The sequence below is a fragment of the Dermacentor andersoni genome, chromosome 2 (assembly GCF_023375885.2).
Source record: "Dermacentor andersoni chromosome 2, qqDerAnde1_hic_scaffold, whole genome shotgun sequence".
In the NCBI taxonomy this organism is placed as follows: Eukaryota; Metazoa; Arthropoda; class Arachnida; order Ixodida; family Ixodidae; genus Dermacentor; species Dermacentor andersoni.
In genome coordinates this window covers 54373318-54393853 of record NC_092815.1, presented here as the reverse complement: position 1 = coordinate 54393853, position 20536 = coordinate 54373318, and the positions used below count along the sequence as shown (strand labels likewise).

The 20536-nt window shown below is 54.5% G+C and overlaps 2 protein-coding genes across 3 annotated transcripts in view; one reads left to right on the top strand and one right to left on the bottom strand.

Moving 5' to 3' along the window:
- Positions 1-20536, bottom strand: part of LOC126542294 (elongation factor-like GTPase 1) — a 168409-nt gene that overhangs the window by 43092 nt on the left and 104781 nt on the right. The gene's annotated exons all lie outside the window — the stretch shown is intronic.
- On the top strand, positions 2421-18980 carry aos (protein argos). The gene is made up of 4 exons (XM_050189323.3): positions 2421-2703; positions 14078-14317; positions 15484-15645; positions 16644-18980. Exons 1-4 carry the CDS (start codon positions 2539-2541, stop codon positions 16842-16844), a joined length of 768 nt encoding a protein of 255 aa, XP_050045280.1. The 5' UTR covers positions 2421-2538; the 3' UTR covers positions 16845-18980.

Sequence of the window (20536 nt, the reverse complement as noted above, 5' to 3'; positions counted from 1 at the left end):
ATATATAGAGGGTGTCCCACATAACTTGAGCCAAGAAATTAAATAAGAAAGGCGCGTCGGAAGCGAGTTGAACCAAATGCATACTATTCGCAATAGCCTGTAGTAACTCAGACAATTTTTTTGTTTTCCCCATAATCACTGATTAATTAGGTTTAATTACCCAACTTTTTAATTATTGCCTGAAGACCCCAGTATGATACGCAGCTTTGTAGAGGACCTTCAGAACCACCGATCGAGTTGTTTTCTTTACGATACGTCTCACGTAGTCCTTTTTTTTGGGTTGCAAAGAAAGCCCCCGAAATATGAAAAAAAAAAAAAAAAACCACGTGAAAGAGCGTTTGCGCAGTGGTATCGTGCTTCTTTCAAGCGTGAGTTCGGTGAACAAGGTCGGCTCCCGTCGGATGACGGCAAAAATGCATGTGGCTGGCCGAGCGCTGCCGGTGAGATAAAGAACGCCCTGCCACTGCCTCGTCGCCAGCCACGATGCAGCCAACCTTGTTCACCGAATGCACACTTGCAGCAGCACAATACCACTGCGCAAACGCTCCATCACGTGGCTTTTCCATATCTCGCGGGCCTTCTTTGCAACCAGGAAAAAAGGACTACGTGAGACGTATCGTAAAGGAAACAACTCGATCGGTGGTTTCTGAAGGTGCTCTACAAATCTGCGTATCATACTTGAGGTCCTCAGCCAATAATTAAAAAGTTGGGTGATTAAACTTAATTAATTAGTGAGTTATGGGGGAAAGATGTCTGAATTACTATAGGACATTGCAAATAGTATGCGTTCGGTTCAATTCGCTTCCAACGCGTCTTTCATTTTCAAATACTTGGCTCAAGTTATGTGAGACACCCTGCATATATCTTCCTTTCATCCAATAGACTTCCGCTCAAAGGTCGCGCATAGCGCTTTAGCACCCGCCATAACGGTCATCCTCAACGAAAGCAGCGAAATAAGGATAACCTACGATCCTTAATGCTTTCTGATATTGCTGCGGTCTTTCGCACTCCTCCCTTCTTTTAGAGTGGCACACAAGGGAGCCCTTTGCTGGCAAAGAAAACATGTTTTCAATGGAGGGTTCTCTTTCTGACTCTCTCATACTCAACAGACGCAATATTCATGCGCCTACCCATCATATACACTGAGCTCGCTCACTCAAAGAGTGACGGTCGTAGCGACCGCGGTCGTGCAGCCGACTCGCCGCAGGAACCGATAGCCACAGCAACGACCGCGCTCCTACGCGAGGAAGCAGGACGCCCTCGAGCGTGACCGAAAGCGCGCGGGACCAAGTCCGGACCACCTCTCTCTCTCTCTCTCTCTCCTACACGATCAGCAACACGCATGGAAGGGAAAAGGGGAGGACACTACGCGAGTGCACTCGAGCGTAACGCCCGGGAAATCTGAAACCCTCAATCAGCAGACGACCGGGACAAGGTGTACACGTACATACGATTGCAAGGAAGATCACGAGAAAAAGAATGAGCATTGATGCAGAAAAATAAATAATGTTAGGACAAAAACGAGCAACGTCCATGGATTGTCTCTCAGCTACGGCTCAAATAACAACAACAACAAAAAAAAAAGGCAACCAATGTGCGGGGCCAGCAAGCGCCTACGTATGCAGCTTGCGGCAAGTAAATCTCGGGTCGCGAAAGCGCGGGGACTCGACACCCATGCATGCGCAGAGTTGGTCGCGTGCCTCTCTTGTATCGCTTCTGGACGAACAAGTTCCACGCGCCTGCAGGGCAGCATCGCGGGCCAAGCGGTAGTAGTAGTTCGTATCTCTACTTTAATACCAAGCAGGGAGATGCAAGGCAGGTTGGCGGGTCTTGTAAATTGCGAGCCCCTCTCTCTCATGCCGAGGGACAGCACGACGCAACCACGGCCGAAGCAGATCACGGGAAAGGATCGGAATGACGCCGCCCCTCTCTCACTTGCAAAGAAAGAAAGGAGGAAAGAAAGCAGAGAACAGGATGGGGGCATCCAGCGTGGACTTGGACGCAACTTTCGTCCACAGAGCAGGGTCGCAAGTACGCACGATACGCGCCACGCAGCTCTCTCGTCGTTCGCCCTTCTCCTCGCCTCCCGCATTCATCTTTCCACTCCTAAGTGACGTCACGAAGCGCTCCTTCTCGCCCTCTCCTAGCAGTGGAACGGCGCTCCTTCCTTCCTCTCCGCCGCCGTGTTTGTAAACACACACACAGCGAGCGCGGCCCCCGGCGAGGAGCGAATCACTCGAAGAAGGAGAAGGAAGGAAGCAGGAAAAAGAAAGAGAAATAAAGAGAGGCGCAGCGAGAAAGCGAGCTCCATTCACGAAAAAGCTTTTCCTCCTCCTCGAAGAAAAAGAACTCGCTCACACGCACGCAAGCGAAGGAGCCGGAGGAGAGGAGGCGCACCCCACCACCGCCCCTCCTCCTCGCGGCACGTCAGCGGCGGGGAAGGAAGCAGCGAGCAAGCAGGCAGGCCTAGTCGATGCCAAGGCCCCGGCACTCACGCAGCAGCTCAATGAAGTCGCAGGAGGAGCCACCACGGCCGCTATGAGACTGCTGCCGCTGACGGACCGGGATCAGGCCGAAGCGCTGGGCTCGTCGAGGCCCCCGACGGCTACCGCCGCCACGCTGGTCCTGCTGGCCGCGCTGCTCGCTGCGCCGCCCGCGCTGAGCAGTGGGGCCCGCGTCGAGAGACTCTTCTACCAGAGCGGGGTGAGTGGCGCACCTGCCGCGAGCATGCCTGCGGTACCGTAGCGTGCAGTCGCGCATCTTTCTAGAAGCTAGGCGCAGACATTTCGTGAGCATGGACGGAGCTTAGGAAGGGAACACACCGAGTGCGCCCAAGGCTCGCTATAGGAGGATGCAGTTCAACCGCTTGGAGAATACTCCTTTCTCCAAGCAACTCGAGACTCGTGCTTGCATTATAGAAGGGCGGCACGCGTTCAGAGAGGCTCGCAAAGACGCTACACCATTCGGCACGCAGACAGTGGGACAGTGGCAGACCTCAAGGGGGCAGACGCGTTGTCAATACGAGGCGCACTCCGAAGAGGATAAGAGCACGCTTGCTAGGAGCACTGTCGTATTCCCGAGGCAACTGAAAGCGTCAGTCTTGTTGGCCTGTTTTTCTTGCCCTGTGGACGAGAAACAAGGTTTCACTGGCCATGACGCGGCAGGCTCCCATGGTCAGTAGAGTCGCCGCAGAGAATTGATACACGAGAGCCGCTACAAGTCGGGAGAGCTTTACCGCCGCCTTGAGAAGTGGCGGCACTTGAGAAGCTGCGCGGTTGTGTCAATGACGAGGAGATAAGATTGACGCCAAGAAAGAAGGAGCTCCCCCACGACGTCGAAGCTTCATTGACAAGTCGCGGTCGCTGACGGCTTCCTGCACTTACGCCTCCCTCTGCGCGTTTTATCGAAATGCGAGGCGTGCTGCGCGCCCGCACAAGCTTGATCGTCAAGTTCCAGGTTCGCTGACGGGACATAAGAGCCCGCGTGTCAAGTGAAACGCACATCGCCGCTGCTGTTTTCGGGAGGCGTAGTAGTGACGGGCGCGCTTCCTTCCGGTTTGCGCACTCCGCATTGACGGCGACGCTTTTGCTTATTGCTACTTACTGTAACGCAGCTCGCCCGTGCGACACAAGCCTGCCGCGAGATGAGATTCGTAGAGGACACGATGTCACATCCCAGTGCGGCCGGCGCCGCAGCGCCGCCGTTTCGTTCGTTGGCGTGCCGGGCTTCCTCGAAAACACGCGCTCGCATTTCGGTGTTCAATTTCCCGCGCGAACCGTCGCTCGCCAATCGTACCACTCCTGCCAGGAGGCGAGAGGTAACGTGAGCGACCGTTTCGTTCGCTCTGCGTTCAGGTGCGTGCAGCGAACGGAGCGCATGCACCGCCCGCCCTTCGGTAGCTGAAGGCGATTTGGCAAAAGTGACGAGCGTTTTCGTCAATGTTGGCGGATAAAAGCCTGTGCGCTAGGTTATAGAATCGTCTCTCTGACATATGAGCAAAGGCTGGCGAATCTTTTCGCAGTGGTCGCGACCCCCCTCCCATGGAAAAAAACAAAAAAGTTAAGCACGTTAGCAGCGGCATGATCTACTAATCGAGTTTCGATACCCATCGTCGCCGTCCGTATGGCGAACAAAACGACAACTGTGACAAGAAGCATCGAAATGACCTGCTTGAAAAACGAAACATAGAAAAAAAAAAACAACGAAGCGCGCAGCTACTGATAACATCGCCCACCAGCCTGACGCAACTTTCTCTCAAGTAGACGCAATGCTTCTTCGCGGCGTTGCCTTTACACACACATCGCATTTCGCCAATCCACGCAACGCGGAGTCGACTGCTAAAAGCGCGCACGCATACTCGGAAGAAGGGGACCAGAAAAAGAAACAAAAGGAGGAACCGCGCCGGAGGGTGCTGGGGGGAGACGTTATGGGGGAAGAAAAAGAGGGAGCACACTTCCTAAACGACCTTCACAGGCCACGCCTCGGGCCGCCGTAAGGTCGCCACCGAATACAAATCACCGAGGGCCTTTTTGCTGCTGCCACCACTGGCACAGGTCGTTCGTTCCGGCATCTCTTCTTCCTTGCTCGTTCCTCTTTCGCCGCCGGCGGTAGCAGCGCGGCGTCTCTCCGGAAGCAACAGGTGCCGCTCCGAAGGCGTCTTCGCGCAGCTCCAAAATGTCAGCCCCCTCGTTCCATTCTCGTTCCTTCCACTGTGTTACGACGGGCGCCGAGCCGTCGCCGCCTTCGGTCCGTCACCTTGGCGCACGACGTGCACTCGACGCCGCCAACGGGCTCGGAGAGGCCGCATGGCGCCCGTTTTCGGAGCCCGCCCGCTATATAAGCGCCGCGGCCGCCAGAGGATATAAGTGGCATAATTTGTGGACTATCCGGCACTGCACGCAGGGGTCTAGTAGCGATGTGTACAAGCACCTCACAAGGCCTTGGCAACAGAGCGCCTTCGCTGCTTGAACCGCCGTTTCGTGACCGTTCGCTGTGATGCGCTGTGACCAAATACCGCTGGTTGAGAAGCATACAGTTCAGCTAGCTGGATTGGCATGTGTTTCAAACGGGCCTCAGAGAGCACGCGGGACAGATGGGGCAATCGCAAGTCGCGTTGACAGCCTTGATCAACACCGACCACTGCGATGATTCTGTTGCTGCTGTGGCCCAGTACTCTCGGGCGACGTTTTGTAAACGGAATCCGCTTCCTAAGATAAAATGTGGAATCGTGCCGCAAGACCTGGCGTGGATAGATGGATGGATATTATGAGCGTTTCCTTTGAAACGGTGTGGCGGCGGATGCCACCAAGCTCGTCACTTTTAAGTTTCTTCTGCACTTACCTACAGTTTTTAGAACCCACAGTTCGTGTTAACCTATCATTGAACTTGAAAGAAATCCATAGCTCTAAAATGTATTCCTTTTGTTCCCTGATCTTGCGCCATCGATATTCCTGTGGTCTTTTTACTATTCTCCACCGCAGATTCATTAAGCTTTTCATTACTACTGCTGCTACTACTACTTACTACTCATTATTACACCTACTACTAAATCACAGTGCCTCGGGCAGAGTTGCTATATGTCCACAGTTGTAGTACGATTGCGCCAGGACACAAACGTCCCGCTGCCTTAACTCCCGCCATTCCTGCCAAAACTACAGGCAGGGGGCGCGTGAGAGACCTTGTAATGTGCTTAATCAAAACGATGCTCGAACCCCTGTGCGATGTGGTATCGTCTCTCAAGCAATGACGAGAAAACCTTTTTTCGGAGGTATTATGTCACTGACAAAACAATATAGCAAGGAGATCGACAGGGCGCGACGCAGTAAAAGTTATGTCGTATATTTGCTAAAAGCAGCGTCACAGCAAGTTTCCGCTAGCACTGCGGCTCCCCAACGCCTCTAAGCACCACTTACATTCGGTGACGGCAATACATGTGGTCGATACGTATAGCAATGATGAACTCTTTATAACGGGCGGTACAGCATGCTGCAAACAGCAGGAACAGCATGCTGACAAGAAGGAATGCAGCACAGTCGTTCACCAGAATGTGGTAGGGTGAAGTTAAAGTCTCTGCGTCCGAGTTGCGCGTTCTTCTGCGGCTCTTGGTGATCACCATACCAGAGACAGTTCGCAAATTGCCGTTAAGTGTAGACATGTGAATGGGCAAGAAAAAACGCGACGCTATAAAAAGAAATTGTAATAACGAACTCCCAAGTTGAACACTCGAGACTGGTTCGTTTGGTCAAGCACAAGTTACCTTAAACATTTCCGTGTAGGATGTTCTACAAAACAAATGATTTTGGATCACATATTTTTTTCCGACGATATATAAACAGTTGCAACATGCATGGACTGCTCGCGTGGCATAGTGCATAATCAAGTCTCCGCATCCACATACACTTCATGATTCAGGATAATGTAGGATCAGCAATCATTAGAACATGCGGATCGCTTGCGGGCGGGACGTGAGCAGGCGCTGCAGCGACAATGACGTAAGACTATAGGCGATGTCAAAAGTAAATAATAAAAAACAAACAAACAAAATTTCTCACAGAAATAATCAGCGATGTGCGACGGATTGAGTGGGTGGTTGATCAGGTAGTCCCTTGAAACTACGCTCGAATTGTGTGTGATAAGCGTCGCAGAAGTTGGTTCCGGGTTGATTTCGACTGCGTGATGTTCTTTAACGTATACGCCGAAGCATCTGTAAGCGCACGTGCGCTTTAGTCGAAGTTCCGCCTCTGATAGAATGCAGTCGTCAATCGACCGCGCGACATTGTGCTCTGCATGAGCCATCGAGCCGTTCCAACGGTTCTGACAGGTAGACAGTGTACAGTGCGTCCCAGCTAACTTTAGCCAGAGTTTAAAGTATGCCGACACACTCTAAGACGATGCGACCAAATGCATGTTGCTGACTACTGTATGAAGTCACACTATCTTTTGTATTCCTGTATTTGTATTTTGTATTTTTTGTATTTGTATGTACTACGTTCGTTAGTACGCGGAGCGTTTGGGAACGCTGAAATCACGTCGCTCAAGCAGACATGTCTCGTGGTGTGCTTTTGTATTTCACGGGCATCTGCAGTAAGCGGAAAAACACTAATGCCTAATAGATAGAAAGTTAGAAACTGTTTATTAGGACGTTTTGCAAAACGCTCTACAACTTTCTAATTTGAATTTTTTGCCTAACTTTGTTGCTTAATTAATCTTTAATTATCCAATTAAGCACAATACAGAAAATAGCGTGACTTACTCCGTACAACAGTCAGCAACATGCGTTTGGTCGCGTAGTGCATCGGCGTATTATTAAACTCTGGCTAAGTTAGCTGGGACACCCTGCATATGTATGTAGGACAATGCCGGATGAACGTTCATTTTGGAAGCGCGCGGAACTTGCCTCAGGCGCTATCTTTCACAGTGCTGGCTCTTGGCGACGACTATATCTTCTACTGCGGAAGCGTGCAATTATCTCAAGGTACAACATCGCCGCCTGGTTCAAACCGGCTGTCGTTACCAACGAATGCAATGGTATGTCAAGAGGCCTGTCAACGTCGCTTGTGGTGTCGCCGAGTTAACTAAAGCCCAATGCCATGCGCGCATGTTTTATTCTGCTGTCAGCGTACAAACGTTGTATATGTGCGTATTTAACAGGCCCTGTGAGGTGGTGTTTCTGTGCTTTTGAAAGCGGATAATATCGTTAGACTTAAGTGAACGCAGAAGCCACGCGCCAAATACGCATTTTCCAGACATCGCATGATAGAGGTAACCAAGCTGCACGACGATGCTAACGTGTAATAGCCTTAAAGCCCCACAGAAACGCTAAATTGTCACGAAAGAATGTAGACTATCAGCGTCGCGCATTCGGGCGAAGGAAGTCAGCGGAAGACCTATGTCCGCTATAAAAAGCTCTCGAATCAAAAGCAAACGAGCACAAATACCAATCGCCGGTGACCAAGAAACTCGATGACAAAGTCAACTGACTCTTCGGGTGTATGTCGCGAAGGAAAGAATGAGAGAAACATTTCAACGAAAGGTGAACAAGAGTACGTGGCCAGCTACTGTGGATGCAGAAGGGGTCAAAACGGAGGACGAAGAAATAGAAAGAAAGAAGGCTTCGCGTATAAATGTACCGTGACAAGCGGCAGGGAGAGTCCATAGCTGCAAAGCTTTCCATTGTCCTCTCTCGCTGATACAAGCTCTTGGTAAAAATATGTTGAGGCTTTTGGTGAGAAACATAAAAAAATATTGATAAATTCTAAACAGCGGCTATCTATGTTCCGCTACAGTTTTCGACAGGACGTTGATGAAGGACGAAGCCACATTCTTTTTTTCCTGGTTCCCCAATGCCTTTGGGAAGCGCTAATTCCGCTTATACAAGCAGTGATGTCCCTCGTCGTCTTGCGATGAAACGGGCTGCGGTTTTGCAGGAGTCGCATTGATCACAAGCACGAACAGAGAGCTTCGCGTCAGCACGGACGGACCACACACGGTCACTCATTGAAATCGGTCAAATCGCGCAAGGAGGGATAGGGCGGGAGCCGGTGGGGGCGTGGCCCGGTGCTCACCGGCGTGGCACGCGATATATAAAGGCTAAACCCCATTAGCGCGATTTTGTGCGCGACAGCGACGAGCGACGGGTTCGCGCGACGGATCGGGCCGTCGCTTGAACAGATCGCTCGGTCTTGTCGCGCGATCGCTCGGTTTTGCAAATCTAGAATTCGTCGCTTGTCGCCCGGAAGTGCTATGAGCGACTAGCCAATAGCGCGAAGCCGGAACTGGATGTACATAACTCCAGTACTTCCGATTGTCGCACGGAACGAGCAAACGATTGAATTTTTATAAGTGCAAGGATAAGAACCTACTGCAAAACTTTCAGAAATATCTTATGGTGCTTTTTACAGTAAAATACATCAACTTAAGTTAATAAAGCACGCGTCACGCTAGTTTCGGCGCCTATATTGCTGCCCTCATACCGGCAACACTGGGGAGACGTCGCTCGAAGTCATCGCTCGCATGGGGTGCAACTTGTAGGCGACGAGCGAACGCGACAGCCATCTCCATCGCGTCGCTTGTCGCTGTCGCGTGCAAGATCGCTTGCATGGGGTTTATACTTAATAGGACCTGAAGACCAGCGCAGGGAGTGGCCCTGCGGAACGGTTTTTGGTGGGAGCGCCTAGCAGCGCACGCACTGTACCATGTCGTGCTCGCTTTGTTTACGCGTTCTTCAGCAGCTGGTAGAGAAATACTTCCAGGGTGTTCAATAACGCTGCTCTTGACACCTCTTCGCCTCCAGGCCTTTGCCTAGCACGTCCGTAACGTGTTGGGCCAGACCTGGTATAAGCATTAATAATCTCAAAACAAAAGCTCCGTATTAAGCGCTGCTACTATAAAAATGATCTCTTTCTCTTGGCACCCGAACGAGTGTACGTTCGTCGTGGCGACGCCTTGACCGTGCCAACTTCGTAAAAGCTCAAATTTGCTGTACTGCGACCAGAGCGCACTCAGGATCATCAGAAGTCGACAGCAACACGTTTCTGCCCTGACCGACCAGTAACGCGCGTGGCAAGTGGTGGAGCATGTACTATACTGTCCCTCGACAAGGTCTTGACTTTCACCTGAAATTAGCGTCATATAAGTTCGAGGAAAGTCACTTCCGGAGCAACTGCTACTCCTCCGAATGGAAATCTCGTAAGGGTTTCCAACACTGAACTCGCCGAGCAAGCGTTTGGCGTGACGGTGCCGCCTACACGTGCTGATTTCTCGTGCGCTGAGCAAAAGGTTTTGCCGCGGTAACAAGACTAGAACGCGTGGCGCCTGCAGAGTGACCGCGTTCGTTTTTAACTTCAGTGGCACATTCGCTTCTACAACGACACTTGGAAAGGCCTCCGCAGAGCAGAGCACCATCACCGTGTGTCGGTACAGCGGTCGCCAACCCGGAGAAGTCGCGAGAAGCAGTGTGTGTGCTCGAAGTCAGCGCTATGCGGCATCCTTGCCCCTCTACCTCGCCCCACGCGCCTTGAATGGCCGAGCGCGCCGAGGAAGCCCTCGGGCTGGCGATCGGGCAGCGATGAAGTGAGGAGGGGGGAGTTGAGCCTGCATTGGAAGCCAAGATTCCGAGGGCGACGACGAAAATGACGACGACGCCCTGGGCGCGGGACCGCACTTACTACTGCCTTCCTCGGCGGCAGGAGCAGCAGCAGCCCGCGGGCCGTCTTGAAAACCGGTTCCCGTGCCTCTGCTGCTTCCACGGCTCTTTGCATTTTTTTTTCTCCCCCTCGGCTTCCTCTCCATTCTACGAGAAGGGGCGTGCGTACAGGGCCGAGAAGCGTGAGTGCCGCGGCGGCGGTGGCGCGGCGTGCGTAGCGTAGAGCCTTCGTGAGCAGCGCTGGTGTGCGTACGACGACGTGCGCCGAGAAAGGAGGCGGCCGACCGCCGCCATTCACCCCCCGAGCTGGTTTCTGTTTCCTTCACTCCCCTCCGTGGAATCCAAACTTTCTTTCTCTCCTTCCTTCCTTCTTTTTTTTTCTCTCCTTCATTTCTTATGCGCGCATGTATATACGACACGCAACACACTCTCGCGTTCATTCTCGCCTGCATCCAGCACCACCACTGCACCGCGCCTGCAGCAGCGTCGTTGCCCCAGAACGCTTGCTTGTGTGTGTGCGCGAGCGAGTGTGCGCTGGACATGTATACATACACACGTACACCAACGGACGGCACGGGCGCGCGTATTTAAGTGCCCCCTCGGTTATGCGTTCACGTATGTACGCGCGTGGTCGTTGCAGGAGGACCAACGTTCGTCTTTCAGCGAGCGTAGAGAGGGGTGGGGGTGCGTGCATGCAGGCGCCCACTGGGCGAGCGCGGAATAAAGGGTCTCCTTGATTGCACCCTCGGGAAAATGAATGCGCCAGGCGCGGAGGAGCCAATCCCCCATTGTTGCTCGTGAGATGCGCCCCAGCGAACAAGTGGCCCCGGAGAAAGTGAAGCACGCTGGAAGGAGAAGACAAGAGGTAGGGCGCCACTCGGTGCGCCGGTATCAATCATGCTTTCTCGGCCCGGGCATCCGCTGACTGGCACGCGGGAACGCCAGCAGCCCGCGCCCGTCCCATCGGAGCGCGATGAGTATCATCGGCAGGCGCTGGCGCAGCGCGTTCTCCGGACGCCCGCGGACCAACAGGACCCCCCCTCCTCTCCCCACCCGATCACCTGCCTCCGTGCTCTTTCGTGCAAGTAGAGGGTGCCCCACGTTCCCCCTCTTTCTTTTTCTCTCGTTTTTCTGCTCGCTCGATGATCATCCCCATAAAGCGCGCGAGCTTCTACGCACAGCGTCCGCAGCGTTGCGTGCATGACGTCCTCCCTCCCTTACTGGCCGGGAAATAAGTCTCGAGATGCGAACTGGCCCCGCTCCTCAGTCAAAAGAGCGCAAGAACGTGATCGGCACGGGACGTGGAGGGAGAGAGAGGGCACGCGAGCCAGAAGGAACCATCGGGGTGTGCATTTCCTGAGGTTGGCTCCCGCTGCTCTTGCCCTCGCATCGCGAAGACGTGGGCAGCCCACGTCCTCTAAAGGAATCTGTACGGCCCGCGGGAGAAGAAGAAGATGAACCGCGGACGGGGCTCGTCCGCGACCAACGGCCCACCTGTCCGCGATGTGCGTGCGTGCCTGTGTGCGCAACCACAGTCGTGCCATTCGTTCTCGGAACCACGCGCACTGCATGCCGGCCAAGCGGGCAGCGGCGATCGGCAGTTCGAGGCAGCGAGAGCGGAGAACACCGCCCACGCGTTGGGGCGCGTGGCCACTGCGCTAATAAACGGGTTTGCCATTGCCGAGAGGACGCTCACCCCGCATACCGGCCGCGCACCACACAGCGTTCCGGGGACACACATGAGTGGGGAAACGAAAACGGCCGTGGGACGGCGGTGTGCGAGCAGGCTGACCCAGTTGGCACCGCCTGCGCGCCGCGGCGACGGTGCCGCCGTGCGTTCCGGCCCGCGCCGGAGAGGTGTTGTTCGCCCACGACGACGGCTGCGGCCCTGGTGGACCCGCCGCCGCGTTTCGCATGCCGCCCAGCAGCCGCGTTTTCCTGGCGTCGAAACTTCTCGCGGCGACTGGCGCGGAAGCGATGCAGATTGGAGCAGCCCAACCGCGCTACACTGTGCGCAGCGGGAAACGCAAGGGGCCGGACGATGCTCCGCGTGGTGTGTGTACAGCGCGCACAGAATACTAAACGAGCGCGGAATCATTTGTTTTCCACGAGAAGTGCCAGGCATACGCAGAAGAGGGCTCCAAGTCCTCTCGGCGAAGTGCCAGAATCCCCGTATAACATTCCGCACCAACAGAGTGGAGACAGCACGTCATCACGCCGTCAGACAATTGGCTGCTTGTCTCCCTTGACGACCGGTCGATTCGAAGCAAGGCTTTCCACGAGAGCGAGTTGTCGTGCGAGACAAGTTCTCGTCGTTCCGCTTGCGGGAGCTTGCGCACCTTAAGTCGACTCGATAAAGACAGCTTTATTCGACTGTGGATAGGGCAGTACCGATTCACCCATTAGCCAGAAATCTCGACGAGCTGAATCGATCAAACGAACAAGCGCGCCCTCTTATGTGTACTGTATATGCAGCCAAAAAACAAAGGGCAGCAACTCCGACAAATAGAATTCGCGAACTGCTTGGGACTGCGCAAGTGCACCCCCGGACGTTCAGCAGACCCAATTTCGAATATCGACCAGCGCTTGCGCGCAGTTATTATTATTTTTTTACGGTCAGCACGTGCCATCTGTTTCAAGCTCCTCTGCTTCTATACTCTCGGCTATATACTCGACCACGAAGAGAAAGTTGCCAGAGAGGATCCAAAAGGTCGCACGTTTCGGGTCACGGAGAAGGTCGAAAAACAGAAAGAAAAAGAAATGCCGCAGGCAGACTCCGTATACGGTCCATCGAAAAACGGGGAAAGCTGAGAGCGAGGCTGTTTACGTGCGATGCCCACGCGCCAGGTCTCTGCCAGCCGGTGGAGGGACGTTGGGGGGTGGAGGGGGGGAGGGGGGCAAGACGCTACGCGCGTGAGCGCGCTTTAGAGAAGCTCCTTTCTCGAATCGCTGCTTCTGCTATACGTAACGCCCACGATTGGCCGAGGGCGGTCAAAAGAGCTTCCCAGAAACTTTGCCGGGCACCGAAAATAAGTCCGCCGTCAGCGTGGGCGGCTTGTTGGCCACCGACGCCTTCTCTTCCCGATTCCTCGAACCCTGCGCATCGTCGCGCGGTGATAGCGATAGCCCAGGAGTGTACGGCCACACCACTTGATAAACTTGCGCGCAAGCCAAGGCTTGGATGGGAAACACATACTATATGCGCCCGCCCGCCGCCCCTCCCTGCCGCAGCGACGTTTACACGCAGGATGCTCATTCAAGGCTTCCAATTCCACTCGGCGCATTTCCATCCCGGTGTACTTGCCCCATCCATTCGCCTTGCACACAGATGGAAACGCATTGGAGGTTCACTTGGTGACGCGCTTTACTTGATTACGTCGAACAGTGTGCGAGACATACACGTCCGTGCCATTAGATGGATGTTGAGGTCACAAGAAAAGTGTGTTTCATATAGTTGGTACGCCCCCAAAACAAACGCGTTGCGAAGTTTTAGCCACGGTCCACTGGCCGCCTTTTTTTTTTTCTCTTTAAGAAAGAAAACAAAATCCAAGTCTCACGTGGTTAGTCTGCTGACCCAAGCCTGCAGAGACCTCTGTGCCATTTCTCGTTTGCATGCAGCGATAGATGTGAACTGCCCATTTCACACCTTGCATCTATTTTCTCAGAAACCAGAGCCCGTCCCGTGTATTGACGAATCGAATCGTACAAACAGGTCCCGACCAATCGCGAATATGGCCATAATTATCAGCAAGGCCGATGACAAGTCGGTCCTCACGAACCAAAATCTTTGCCTGAATCTGGGCCCCCGACCTGCCTTTGCCTCTGTTAGCTATACAGCGCTGCAGTCACCGCGGCAACAGCTCGTGCAGTCGGCTTTCCTGCGCAGGGCCCTCGCCGCGACGGTGCTCAATGGCGCGCTTTGTTTCCTCGCAGAGCTCGGAGTCGGAGCTTCCCGAGTGCGGTCCGCGCGCCGTGTGCAACCGCGTGGACACGTACGGCACCCCGTGGGTGGAGCGCCAGTGCCGCTGCCCGGGAGGCCAGAGCTGCCCGCGCAGCCTCGACGCCCACGACGGCCACACGGTGCGCGACAAGTGGCGCCTGCTCAAGCTGTGCGAGCCCGTGGACGACCTGCCCCGTTGCCGGTACTTCAGGGACGCCGCCTGGACCGTGCAGGTATGTGTTTACACACGTACGCAACCACCGCTTCGCTATATGTCAGGGCACACATTGTTTTCATTCAAGAGCTCCAACAGGTTTCACTGCTCGAAATGCGAAGGGCGGGACTACTCGCTTAAAACAGTTGCACCATTTGGGGTGCATATTTGTCCCGCAACAATAATAGCGATCTGCCCTGCTTGCGTTTCCTGCCGACAATGCTATGTAACACTGATAACGCGCATGCTTTTCGCGACTTGCGCTCGCAGCGTTAAACAAAGCAAATGCGGACAAGACAGGTGACGATTATTGTTGTTGGACAAGATACGCCCCAAAGGGTGCAAATGTTTTTAGGAGTGTAGTTGTCTCGCAAGAAGAATTTTGCCTTCATCAGCGGGAAGAGCTTGCATTTATGCTTGAGGTTAAATGTCGCTCCCCCGGCGGCCATTTAAGCGACGCGCAAAGTGTATCAAAGAAAACCAGCAGGCACGGATTATTTGTGAACATTTTAGACAGACGTCAAAACCTAAGGTCTCGCTACATATCACTAACGCAGCAACGTAAGAGAAGCATTTGTCCTGAAGAAATGAAGTCAAGGCTTCACGCCGCAGTGCTTCTAGAAAGCACTGAATGACCACAAAATTCGCATGCGCGCCTATGAGCTGAGCCGCGACACACCATCATCAGATAGCGTCCACGCTTCCATACATGACTCCAAATGACACGGTGACTGACGACACGACGAAAACGCGTCTTTGTTGCTATACAGCGGTTCCCCATGAGAGCAGCGCAAAGACACAATAAACACTATGTCAGTTGTCGACCTCGTCGGTTGCTCGGCCTACCAGGTTCTGCAAAGACGACGCGATCTCAGTACGCCATAAGCTTCGTTTACACAAACCCGACGCGTTTCGACGGTCAAGTCAGAAGTTGAGCCCATCCAACCCGACACGACTGCGTTAATTTACATACATTCGCAAAGTGGGTTTGGCGAGTCAACCAACCGCTTGCAGGTGGATTGACCGAACTCGCCTAGACGCTCGCTCGGCCCGACCCGTTAGTGCTTACAAGCCGACTCGACCCGACATTATCGGGTTCATGTAAACGTAGCTCGGGCGTGCCATTCGCGGTTCCCTTGGAGCTCTCAATGGAGAGTTAACTACATTTCCTCGTCCTCCCCGCAGGCGTCTCCGTCAAACGGCACAATGCAGCAGACGGTGCACTGCCTGTGCCCACGTGGCTCTGTGGCCTACATCTTCAAGCACCGGCAGCCGCAGCTGAAAGGGTCCAACCCACTGGCGACGCCATCCGTGCTACGCTACGCCTTTGCCTGCTCACCACTCAGCGTAAGTAATATACCCGGCAACATACGTGATATGCTCATGCTACGCGTTCGTGTGGTGACGACGACATGAGCCAGTCCACAGGCAGCTTAGCGAAGTGCAGTTTTCAATTACGTTCGCACCATCTACGCATACTCGAAACTCAACCGACTGCCACCAATAATAATAATAAAAAGAAGAACGGACACGCCCATTATATATATATATATATATATATATATATATATATATATATATATATATATATATATATATATATATATATATATATATATATATTATGAGCTCGTCGCCAGCCTTGAGTGACACCGGACAAAATATTTCCTTTCGCAACAACCTAAGATGTCAAAGCAGTAAGCACAGAAAGGCGAACTGTCAAGTTAAGAAATTTTAAAGGAGAAAGAAAAAAAGAAAAAAGAGAAGCCCACACCGAGGGGGTTAACTTGGCAACGAGCATATAAGGAAACAAGCTTGAGCGTGAGTGCACAGCGAAACATAATTTATTAACCAGCTTTCCTTCTGGAGAGCGAGTGATTCACGCGACATATCGCAGTCTCCCCTGAGTTTCGCGAAAGGAGCACTAACTTACAGCAGCTATAATTCGGCTGGCGCAATAAACTTCACTTTAAATGTCCGATTTCCAATGAATGGATCTCGTTACTCCCGTATTGTTTCCGCGAGGAGGATCGAGGGGGAAAAGAGTAAGAGAGAGGCGGCGCCGTCGGCTGGATAAGCTGGGTCTTTAGCCCGCTACTGCGCGTAAGGCTGAGCAGGAAAATACGAGCGAATAGACAGCTCAGCTCAATCAGCTATGTACACGTGTAATGCATGCGTGACGTCGACACATGCCTATATATAAAACACTAGCACTTCAGCACACACAAGCGACTGGCAAGCGGCGTTACTGAGCCTGCAGTCGAGGCGTAAGAAGTGTCAACAGCGCTTTTTTTTTTTTTGTGCGGTGAAACCGAATGTAAACAAGCGTTTTACATCTACCGCAGAGGTTGCGCTGCCAGCGGAAGGAGCCTTGCCGCCTGTTCACGGTGCGCAAGAGGCCCGACGTGGAGGAGGTCAACGCCAGCACGCTCTGTCAATGTCCCAGGGGATGGCACTGCCCCGGCAAGCACACGGAGGCCGTGCCCGGACCCCGGTACGACCGGGTCCGGACGTACTCGGCCTACTGCACCGCGCCCGACCACTGATCGCGATGTAGCGGGGCGCAAGACCCCGACGCCCCACACAGGTTGCAGAAGAGCTTTCGCCTGTGCGTCGAGGCAGCACGACGGTCTACCGCTGCCACCGATGAAAGACCTCTAGGGAAGTACCGCGGATACGCCGTGCACGGTGCTTGTCCGGCCGCCGGGCCGCGCTTCGATGATCGTGTTTAGAAGCGGACGCCAGTCTTCTCAACCTTTTCTCATCACGGTTCACTACGACACGAAGCCGACGCACTTTGGGAGCAACAACGACAGCGCACTGATCTTCGTGGCCCAATACGTTCCGACCTTTAAGAAACGCTCAACAAAGGAGAGAAACGAACGAGAAAAGGACAAGGCACGATCAAACGAAAGCAGCACTTTGCCTATACGAATTTGCCAGTGGAAATGCACGCAAAAGTGAACGCTCTAAAGGCTTCTCTACCAAAAGGCATACACGAGCCAGCCGAGGAATAAAGAAAGAGCAGGGTGCATGACGAAGCACAGTAGACAAGGCGAATGGAAGACTACTGGCTCGCCATGTAACGAAGCGTGAAGTGCAAGCGAAAGCGCAGACCCGGTGACGAATCGCAAGAAAAGAAAAGAAGGAATGCGGCGCCCATCGTGCAGCGATGACTAACGTCCGCAGCATCCGTGAATGCTGGAAAGCAGCAGCCCAGCAGTCTGTGCTCCTCACTTCGCGCACGAAGCAGAAAGGAGCGCCAGGGCCTCTCGACCCCGAGGCTTCCCGAAGCAAGTTGACGCCTCCCTCTGGTAGCAATTCTCGTCCGAAGAAGGCAGGCGCAAATTAGCGGGAGAGAAGAGCGAGCGGCGCAGGCTTGTCAGGGAGGGTCGACCGAGGAAGGAAGGGGCCCCCGAAGTCATTCGTCGCGGTGGGTCGCCTGGCACATGAACGTCCCATCGGCGCCACACTGACTCAGATGGCCGAAGGCCTGGGCGTGGCATCTTCCCTCCGAGAGACAGCGCGGACGCTGCGCCTGCCAACGCGGAAGTCGACGCCGCGCTCATGGCCGAAACAGGACACCGCAACCTTCGAGCCGGGCAACATTGGCAGCGCCCACGATACAGCGCACAAGATGGTGCCAGATCCAGCGGGAACGCGGGCTGTTCGTGCTGTTAGGAGCGTGGTATAACGACGAACAAAAAAATTGCTTTCACCTGTGACAATTTGCGACTTCTCCGCCTCCGAAGAGGAACGTCCCGAGAGCGTCATCGGCTTCCAGCGGATGTTCCCGCAAGGGTACGCAAAAGTACCACAGAAGCTGGTTGAAAGCGCTTATTGACATTGTTCGGTATCAGCACAACTACTGATCGGCACAGCGAATTCGAGCCCACAGGTGGCGTGTCGTCGGCTGTACATACGGGTTGAGCAGAAGAGCAGCGGAATGTCGGCGACAGTTTCGGACGAAGCAGGGTGTTCGCAGTGTGTACTCCATGAGGACCTGGACTGTGGTGAGGACGCCGACGCAATGCAATGTCGCCGACCGAGTGACCTGCCCTGGCGCCGACACTTAACGCGCTGAGTGGTACAGCAATGGAGGCACGCATGAAACAGGGCCCTCGAAGCGGTCCAGAAAGGCCACCGGTGTGACTCTCACAAGCCTACTGGTGCTGCATGCAAAAAGCGTGGACCGGGTTTGAAGGGGAATTCTGCAAGTACGGTCCACAGCAAACAGCTCGTGAACGAACTAGATACGTTGGATTCACAAACAAGCATAAATCCATGTGCTCGGCCAGTGTGCACGTGCGCGTCGGTGCTGAACGGGGGTTGCCACATCGTCTCGCGCTTGCAGTGACGACAGTTCGACAGCAGGGCAATTTCGCCGTTGTGTGATGTGTGCGCGAACATATGAACGGGTGCGCGAAAAGCACAAACAGGACCGCTAGCTATCGCGTCGGGATCACCCGCATGCGACGTTCCGGTGGGACTTACGCCGCCTCAGCCACATAGGCCGGCATCAACTTTCCTCTTCTTCTTTTTTTTTTTTCTGTAGATAGGCTTTCCATCTCCACGGAGGTGGAAAGAAAACGAGAGTGAGTGTTGCCCGTTTTTACTTGTACAGATGTAAATAAGCCAGAAGGTTGTTATCAATAAATATAATTAATGAAATCATTATAAAATGCGAGTGGTTGTCTCTTCAGTAAAGGGCGAACAACGCCATAAGGGCAGCGGAAGAGGAAAGAAGAGAAACTCTTCTCGGAAAGCAAACACACCCTCGCGCACAAGGTACAACGACGCTCGTCATCTGCACGCGCTTCCTGCGTTTTATGCGGGCCTGGCCGCCGCTGGGAGAGAGGCAGGTACACCACCAGTACAGGCGGTCCCTCCTCCTCGCTCCATAAATAAGCCCACCCGGAGGCCGATTAAGGTGACCCGGTGCCCGCCTCACAACAAAAGGGTCGGCGATGACCTCCGTGACCCCCCGCGTGACCCCCTTCCCTGCTCAAATTTACGATAGCGATAAAGAGTTATTAGACGTGGCAGGGCGCAGGGGCGCCCGTTCCCACGCTGTGCGTGCACGCGCATCGCGCGGTGCCCTCTCCGCCGGCTGCTGCTGCTGTCGCCCGCGGCTGCGCCGCTCTCCTCGCGTGCGCTGCGGGGACGCGGCTCGGAGGCCTGCCCCCGGCCGCACGCGGTGACACGCGCGCGCACGGAGAGGACGCCGCACTATCGCCACGGGCCAGGCTGCTGCAGCGAAACGGGGAGCCGCCGCGATAGCGCTGCTACGGTAAGGAGCACTCGGTGGACAGCGGCTATCGCGTCATCTTCCTCCGACAGACATCACGAACACGGTAAACAAGTCGTGCGGTCGCCCCTGCACTTTTCGCTCGCGGTGCGCACCGGGGAGCCTGCAGGCGCCGGCAGGCGATGTCGCAGCAGGAACGATGGACGCCGTGGCGGCGTCCCCACCGATCCCGCGACTTAGAGAGCAGGCACCTACGCGTGCCGCGTACAAAGCGTGCAGCCCTTTCTCGCACGCACACTGCCTTCCGCAGATAGGAAGGCGGTCGCCCAGTGGGGAAACCCACCGGCGCGCTTCCTAATGACACAGCGCGACGAACCGGCTCCCTCCGTCGCGCCTACAGACGTGGCGCCGCTCCAGGCGCACGGATGGCTCCGTCTCGGCTCCTGCGCGCACCGGCATCACCGGAGTGGGGAGGTGGTGCACGATATTTCAGTTTCAAGGTCACAACCCAACCTCCCTGTGCCCTCCCTCCGCACGCATATGTTCGGCGGGGCAAGGTGAAGGAGGGGAGGGTCGCGAGATGGGAGTGGTGCACAACGGGCGCCTTCTCCGAACGCCACAACCTGTGCTCCTCCGGCGGCAGACGGTGGCCCGTCTCTCCCTTGTCCCGCGCGGCAGGCACCTTCCACGCACGCTGACTGGCGGACGCCGCCGAGTCCGTCTGCCGGGGGCCTTCCTAGCGCGACTGTCTTCTGCACCCCCGACTGTACTATTCAGCTCTTCCTTTTTTTACGCCCCTGCGTACACAACACACCCTTCTCGCGTCTCCCCAGGCTCGTCTTTCTCAAGCTTTCTTTTTTTCCTCTCTCTCATTTTTTTTTTATTTTCCTTTCTCCGCCTTCGTCGTCTTCGTCTTCGTGCCGGTTCAACTCCCCTCCGGCCGGCGGTTGTGCGCGGGGAGAAAAGCAAAGAAAAAAAAAAAAAAAGGAA